This window comes from Corvus brachyrhynchos, unplaced genomic scaffold (assembly GCF_000691975.1).
Source record: "Corvus brachyrhynchos isolate BGI_N302 unplaced genomic scaffold, ASM69197v1 scaffold661, whole genome shotgun sequence".
Lineage (NCBI taxonomy): Eukaryota > Metazoa > Chordata > Aves > Passeriformes > Corvidae > Corvus > Corvus brachyrhynchos.
The window spans coordinates 1,158,104-1,166,413 of NW_008236246.1; the positions used below are offsets into that span (position 1 = coordinate 1,158,104).

The 8,310-nt window shown below is 39.9% G+C and overlaps 1 protein-coding gene across 1 annotated transcript in view; it reads left to right on the top strand.

Moving 5' to 3' along the window:
* Nucleotides 1–267: 267 nt before the first annotated feature.
* The window catches only part of RBM12 (RNA binding motif protein 12), an 11,084-nt gene continuing 3,041 nt past the window's right edge, over nt 268–8,310 (top strand). Inside the window, exons 1-2 of the mRNA XM_008643504.2 lie at nt 268–2,256; nt 6,707–8,309. Coding sequence (XP_008641726.1) covers nt 6,729–8,309 — 1,581 coding nt within the window. The 5' untranslated portion in view covers nt 268–2,256; nt 6,707–6,728. The remainder of the gene's footprint in view (nt 2,257–6,706; nt 8,310) is intronic.

Sequence of the window (8,310 nt, forward strand, 5' to 3'; positions counted from 1 at the left end):
TGCGCCTTGCCCGGCCCTGGGGGACGAAGCGAGGCAAACACTCCGCACTTTGCGGGGAGGAAGGTCCCCGGTGTCTGCGGCGCTACCACCGCTCGTCGGGGGTACCCTATAAAGACCAGCAAAGTTGCTGTTCAGTAAAGTAACTCTTTCTTCTACTAGTAAAAAAAAGAAACCAAGCAGCAACAAAATACCACTCACCCCTTCTCCCCCATCTCCCCCCCCCCATCCAGATCTATAAACGAGAAAAAAACAACTTAAAGCCACTCTTCCCACAAAAAAACCGAATCAGCGTTCAAATGGGTCCCGGAAATACAGAGTGTGAGTTTTCTTTCGAAAAAACTTCATGGCTCTGGTTTTAATCACACTTAACCTGTTATTCTTAGTGGTTTGCTTCCCCACCTTGATCTACTGGCGTTAGGCAGGCACATCGGCCGGTTTTTTCCTTGGTGGATTCCTCTGGTTTAATCGGTTGTGTGCCCAGTGGATGCTGGGTCTTCCTGTACAGCTGACAGGGTGTTGCGGAGTTTCTCCGGAGAACTCCCAGAGGTGTGGTGTCAGCGTTATGTGGGAACACCTGTGCTCTGGCCGGTGCTTGTCTAGTTAATGTGCTCTTGCGTGTTCCGTTGATTGGAAAGGATATTTTTACCTACACAGGGCATGGATGGTTTTCTTTGAAGTTGAGAGATCTGAGACTTGAAATGAAAAGTAGATGGTGTTTGGTGGAGAAGTTAAACACAGCAGAGTGGAGTTTGCACCTTTTCTGAATGCTGCCTGGTTTTGTTTATGTTGTCTTAGTCCACTGCAAATCTTCAGCTTGTTTTCAGTGTTGTGAAGAGGAATGTATGCAACACCGTGGTTGCTATACTGGAAATCCATCTAATGATTTGGGGTTTTCTTCTAAATGGGAGGTTCCTTGTGCATGAAAGATTTATCTGCTGCTTGAAGCAGGTGTGTTTTTGCATGAAACCGTTTTTCAGGTGATTACATTTCTTTCTTTCTTCGTAAACTGCTGCTTGACACTGCTATACATGGAAGTATATAGTTGAGTCCTTCTAATATAGGATTGCATGTTTCTCTTAAAGGTCTAATAAACAAAAGTCTTACTTTTCTAAATGCGTTTGCCATTTTAATATAAGTCTGTATAGTGTAGTTGTATCTTTCTCACTTGTAAGTCTGCCACTAATGTCCTGGAAGATATGCAAATATCTATGTTTGTTTTAGTTCCCTCTGTTAGGGAGTTTGTGAAGGGTTTGTTAGTACTTCTTGCTCTAAGTTTGCTTTGGTAATGATGCTTGTAACTGAAACCAGCTTGTTGGGGGTTGTGTGAGGAGGAGGCAGTTATCTGTTCTTAGTGAGATTCATTCCTCAATGGCTTTCCAAAGAGTCACAGTTTTAGTGTGAGGTGGTCTGCCAAGTAATGAAGGAGCAAAGGTTTTCCACCCCATCTTTGAATACAAAATACGTGTTGCCACTTAAAATGCTTGGGTTTTTTATTGAGTTGTAATCCTGGGAAGAAAATTTTTATAAAGGGATGAAAAAAACGGGCATTTGATGAGGATTTTGGGTAATGAAATGGCAGATCACAAATGAAAATAGAGTGTCTTATGCAAGTTCTTGCTATGGGCTCTGTGGAGTTGACTGCCCTGGACATGCCTGTGAAATGTCATTTAGTGTCGCCAGCTAGTGTGACTCTTGAAGAATTCTTCACCTGCAGCTCTAGGGCGGTTTTCTGAGGTATGGCTTACTTAAGTTGCTTTGTTTGAGTAAGTAGATGCACAGTTGGAAGAAGGAATATCATTATTGATGGAGCAAGGGTTTGGTAAAATTCAGGGCTTTCAAGTATTATCTCTTGTTCTTTGCCTTTGAAAGAGAGATTTGTTCACCTGTTGGTGATGGGAAAATTTGAAAGACTCTTTAAATGTTTTCTGGCTTTCTGTATATTCTTTGTGGAAGGCATATTTATGTCTTGAAACCATACAAAAGCTCTACAATGCAATTGCCAGCAAGTCATATAGAGATAACGTATAGAAAACGCACCCTTATGATTCTTGTATGATGCAGTGCCTTGTGGTGGTTGCAGGTTTGAAATTCTATGTATACAGTTCTTTGTGAACTGTTACTGCTGTTGTGTTGCCTGCATTGATTTTTGCCTCCATTTATTCTTTATTGCAGTCTAAAAGTTGGTTTTAATTGGTTGCCCACAGGATTGGCTTGGCTTCTGCTACTTGTTAAGAAAAAAAACATCTGTCTTTGCAGGTAAGAGCTTTTGAATTGAAGACTTCTTTATATGCGTATTGAGTATATCCTAAGAAACACTTGAAGTTTTTGGAATCTGTGAATTTGTGTCAAAAGACTTGGGTCAATTAATCTGTAGCTTGTCTACTCACCACTGGTGATGGTGGTTTTGGCAATGTTTTTCTTGTAAACAGAATTTTCTGCCAAACTAATGTTTTGTTGTTTCATCAGCATGTGGTAGTCTGGAACACTCTCCCAGTTATTTTGCACTGTTGGAAAATGCAGTTACTTTGCTGCAGGCCACAGGTCTGAGTGTTTGTAACCGTTGGAGTGTAGAAGTGTACATCAATTGGTTGTAATTAGGTTTTGCTGCACTTAAAGCAATCAGATAGTTTCAAATTGGCTCAAAGATAACTATAATGGGTTGATTTTAGCCTTAAAAAAGACAGAACTGTTTGCAAAAAACCTATTAGTTTGCAATTTTAACTTTTGCGAGACAGTCTTGTACTTAAAATTCCTACTCCGATACCAGTGTTTCTGCAGTTCTTAGTCTTCACTCAAGAATTGCCAAATATGTTTGTGTGTTTGTGTATCATGTGGGTACTGTACTTTAATACTCCCCAGGGGCTAGGTTGAATCTTCTGAACTTTCCTATTGCAAAATCCATACATCTTAAAAAGCTGGCTTAGTGTGTTTATGAATTTATATATATGACCCAAATTATTCTTATTTTACTGACTAGCATATTGATGAGAAAAGTAGTATTGTCCTCTTTTACACCTTTTTATTTCAGTGTAACGTCAACACTTTTAAAGATACTACTGTCAAGACATGTTAAGTTTCATCAAATGAGTTGAATCAGGTTGAATCAGCAGCCTGTTAATCTCCGGCTTTGATCGTGACTTGCTATAATGGGGATTGGTTGTCCATAGCACGCCCCTAGAATGTTGTCCTTCCACTAATATACCAAACACACAAAAAATGACAAGAAAACCCACTTCGGCCTTGAAGTACCTTTTTGTACCAGGAGAAAAGCAGGCAGCCTGAGAACATGTCTGACAGCCCAACAAAAAACGTGTGTTCGTCTTTGCAAGTGAACAGTGAAATATTTGAGCAGGCTTTGCATTTTCATTACTTGGAAAATTTGAGCAAGTGGGTTATTGTCTCCTAAGCGCATTTTGGAAAAAATGTGGTTTGTGAGCATTTAGAAATTTGAAATTTGGCCCTTTTGGTCCTTGAGATTTTTCTTTAAATCACAGAAGCGACACTACTACTTTGTCTAAGCACTGAAATTCTGGAAAAATGAAGCAGCTGTGTTACGTGTTGAGAAAATATTCCGTTGTCAAAAATATTTGATTAGTCAAGTTCTTAAAATTCTTTTTATTTGGACCATGTTACTGTCAGCTCTTGCTTAATATTAAGCAAGCATTTGCTTAATATTCTGTGTGGAATTAACTACACTGAAGTCATTGCAGATAGTTTTTCTAGTGACTATATGCCTAAGCAGCTCTTTGGATTTTTTTTGTCAACAGTGATTTAGTGGATCTGAATAGAGTACTTAGTAACGAGACTTCAAGGACTCCTTTAGCATTTGTTATGAAGTTCTGAATTTAATGCAAAATGGAAAGACTGGCATTATCCCAAAAGTTGTGTAAATGTTCAAATGCTTGAACTCTTTTGTGACTTCATCTCTTGATTTGTCTTCTGGGCTGGATTCATGAAATAGTTTATAAATGCAGTTATCTAGCAGGTGTCAGTTCTGCTAAAGAATGTAAGGTGTTCCAAACCAGCAGACCTCGGTACAAACACCTTCCCAAGTTGCCTTCGTTCAACCAATGGCCATATCAGATTGTCATCCCTTTTGTATTAAGGAAATAGCTAGAAGTGGTGTCCCATTTAACATGAGAAACTTTAAATGTCTTTAACTTCTGACACATAAAAATTTCTGAAACTTTATATGTATAGTAGGTAGTAGAAGAAATCTAAACCTCCTGGCAAGATTTGCTTTTAGTAGTATTCCAGTTTTGAAAGTGTAGGTGCAAAGCCCAGGGATGCTTTTATACTGCTTTCTTGCCTCAGGATCATCTAATTCAAAAGCAATCCTGTAGCACAACATAGTAAACCTTGGGTTTACAATATTTTTTAATATAGCTTCTTTAAAGGAGGCAGAATTTTCATTTTAATTTTAATTTCAGAGATTGTCATCAATGCTAGACAAATTTAAAACAAAACTACAGAATAGTTGTAAAACACTGCTTTTTAAAACAGTGCAAAAAGTCTAAGATACGTTTTTATATATTTAGATAGCATAGGTAGTCCTTACTTTGACCTGTTGTGGATTTTTTTTTCTCATGGGCAGATTATTTTGTTGTTGGAAAATGATTGGGCAATGAATTTTATTTTCAGTTTAAATATAATTCCACTGTAAGAGCTAAAGGCAAGGATATGCTTCTGTTACCTCACCATGGAGATGGGAAAGTTGCTTTCAAAAAAAGTTATCCCCAAAGCTTAGTATATATTCGCCTTTCTGTTGCTGTCTTCCCTTGGTGGAATAGGGGTTTTCTTAGTGGTGTTTTTTTTTAAGTCTTCTTATGTTTGTATTGCAAGTTCTAGTCTCTTTTTCAGGATGGTGCAGTAAGGAATCCGATAATCATTCACAGCGACTAGAGCAGCAGGGTTGACTTGGTGTGGATGGGCTTGTTTGCAGTTTCCTTGAGGGAGAAAGGTCCTCCACCCTCTTCTGGTGCCGACTAGTTGTGGGGCAATGCCCTGTAATACCCCAGGATGTTGCTTGAGTTCATTAGTATGTTGAAGGGTTTAGCTCTGGTGTACTGGTCAATAGAACAAAATACTTCAGGACTCATTTTAGGAATCTGAAGTTCCATCATGCAAACAAAAGAATTGTTGCTTCTTCACCCTGTAGAAGAATTGTTCCTCTTGTTTCATTAAGTGCTGAATTCAGCCTTACCTGGTTAAATTGTGGTTTTACCTTGTCATTCAAGGCTTGTCTTCTCTAAAGTGTTTGGATGACCTGGACAAGCAGATGGAGCCAACTTACATATTTGACTGTATGCTGGGATATAGCTGAGTTGTTGAGAGATAGTTATTGATTGTAGTTGGTCAGGTCTTCGGTAATGGCCAGGAGTCTTCGATGCATGGCTTTGTGGTGTTGCATTGGGGTGTCTGGTTGGACTTGATCTTTAAGGTCTTTTCCAGCCTAAACAGTTCTGTGATTCTGTGATCTGGTTCATCCTTGATTTCAAATGCTGAGTTAGCACTATTTGTATGTGACTTATGGGAGCCTTGGAGATCTTCCATACAGGTACTGAACTGACTTGTACTTAGGAAGTCAAGAAGTTTCAGAGATGAAGTGGTTCAGGTGAAGCATGTTGCTGTGGCTGATGGTTTAGGACGAGAGACTGGCTTCTGAACTGTTGAATTGTGCTAATATTATTAATATGATGCTTTCAGCCTTTGCTGAAGGTTTGAGTAAGTGATGAGTATCTAGTTTCCCCTTTGTCTCCAACTTCTGATATGACCTTAGACTTCTGAGGTCACAAGGTAACTGTCTAGATCCAGCTGTTCAGAATTACCTTAAGCATCTGCTAATGTCAGCTGCGGAGGTAAAATTCATTTACTTGTGTCTGAGACAGAAGGTGTCATGCTAGACAGAATATCTGCAACTATTAAAAAATATCTTGTTTTTGAAAATTGTAAGGGTCATATATCTAGCTAGATATGCATAGATGTTAATTTAATTTAGGTGAGGTTTCTATTGTCACAAAATTCTGGGGCTAGTTTATAATAGAAAGATTCAGGTCACCTGGACCTTTTGACTTTGCTAGGAGAAAAACATCAGGTCAGTATAATACAGATGCTTCTTGTCAGGATGTCTTGTGAGTCTCACAGTTGCTAGTTGTCCATAATGGGTTTTTGTTCATAACTCAACCCACTGTTACTTTTCTAGTTGTCTTCACCTGGCAGGAAGTAAAAATCCTTCCCCAAAGGAAAGGGAACTGTTTTTTTCCCATAGCTGTGCAGAATTTTTCAGTCACATTGTCATGTACAGTGGGTACCATATCAGCGTATAGTACGTTAATTTTGTTTTGCATGGCTAAAATACTCCTTTTGCTTACATTCCATTAAATTTTGAACTACTGATGTAATAGTTCTGATTTTTGATGTTCCTTTGTTTTTTTTTTTTTTAACTGACACTTGTGGGTCTTAGCATAACAGCTATTTTGGAATTTTTAGTGCAAAATGTATACTGATTGTGTTGGTAAATGTTTAATACTTCAGTCTGTATGAAGTAAACAAACATTAATAAGGAACTTGGAATATAAACATGCTTAATCTTTGCAAGATGTTATTAGGTGTATATATAAACAAATATAGTAGATGGTGTCTGTAGGTAATTGCATGGTGTCACGAACAGTAGTCTGACATAGCCGTTGCCTTTTCTCATCTGCAGGTGTGTGTTGTTTCAGCGCAGCATGGCTGTGGTCATCCGCTTGCAAGGTCTCCCGATTGTGGCGGGGACCATGGACATTCGCCACTTCTTCTCTGGATTGACCATTCCTGATGGGGGCGTGCATATTGTAGGGGGTGAACTGGGTGAGGCTTTCATCGTTTTTGCCACTGATGAAGATGCAAGGCTTGGTATGATGCGCACAGGTGGTACAATTAAAGGGTCAAAAGTAACGTTGTTGCTGAGCAGTAAAACTGAAATGCAGAACATGATAGAACTCAGTCGTAGGCGTTTTGAAACTGCCAATCTAGATATGCCACCAGCAAATGCTAGCAGGTCGGGACCACCACCTAGTTCTGGAATGAGTGGAAGGGTTAACTTACCTACTACTGTACCTAACTTTAATAATCCTTCTCCTAGTGTAGTAACTGCTTCTACTACAGTGCATGAAAGCAATAAAAACATATCCACATTTTCTACTGCCAGTATGGGGACTGCACCTCCAAATCTTGGGAGTACCTTTGGTAGTCCAACATTTAGCTCAACTATACCTAGCACAGCATCCCCAATGAACACAGTACCTCCTCCACCAATCCCTCCTATCCCAGCTATGCCATCTTTGCCACCAATGCCTTCTATTCCCCCTATACCTGTTCCACCTCCTGTACCCACACTGCCTCCTGTTCCTCCAGTTCCTCCAATACCCCCTGTGCCCCCTGTACCTCCAATGACGCCTCTGCCTCCCCCTATGAATCCTCCCCCTGTAGCACCCTTACCCACTGGAATGAATGGGTCTGGAGCAGCAGTGAATATGAACAGCGGCTTGAATCCATTGTTTATTGGTCCCATGAATCCTGTAAATACTATCCAGATGAATTCTCAAGGTAGTGTCAAGCCAATTCCAATCAATCCAGATGATTTGTATGTCAGCGTTCATGGAATGCCCTTTACTGCAACAGAATCTGATGTGAAAGACTTTTTCCTTGGGCTCCGTGTGGATGCAATCCATATGCTGAAGGATCATGTAGGTCGAAATAATGGAAATGGACTAGTTAAGTTTTTTTCTCCTCAAGATACATTTGAAGCACTGAAGCGAAACAGAATGCTGATGATTCAGCGCTATGTGGAAGTTAGTCCTGCAACAGAGAGACAGTGGGTAGCTGCTGGAGGCCACATAACTTTCAAGCAAACCATGGGTCCCTCTGGGCAGGCACATCCTCCTCCCCAGGCTCATCCTAGGTCCAAATCTCCCAGTGGACAGAAAAGGTCGCGGTCGAGGTCTCCCCATGAGCACGGTTTTTGTGTTTATTTGAAAGGTCTTCCCTTTGAATCAGAGAACAAACATGTGATAGATTTTTTTAAAAAGCTGGATATAGTTGAGGACAGCATTTATATAGCTTATGGACCTAATGGGAAGGCAATTGGAGAGGGGTTTGTTGAGTTCAGGAATGAAGCTGATTATAAAGCAGCTTTGTGTCATCATAAGCAGTACATAGGGAATCGCTTCATTCAGGTTCATCCAATTACGAAAAAGGCAATGTTAGAAAAGATAGATATGATTCGTAAACGATTGCAGAACTTCAGTTACGACCAGAGAGAAATCCTGC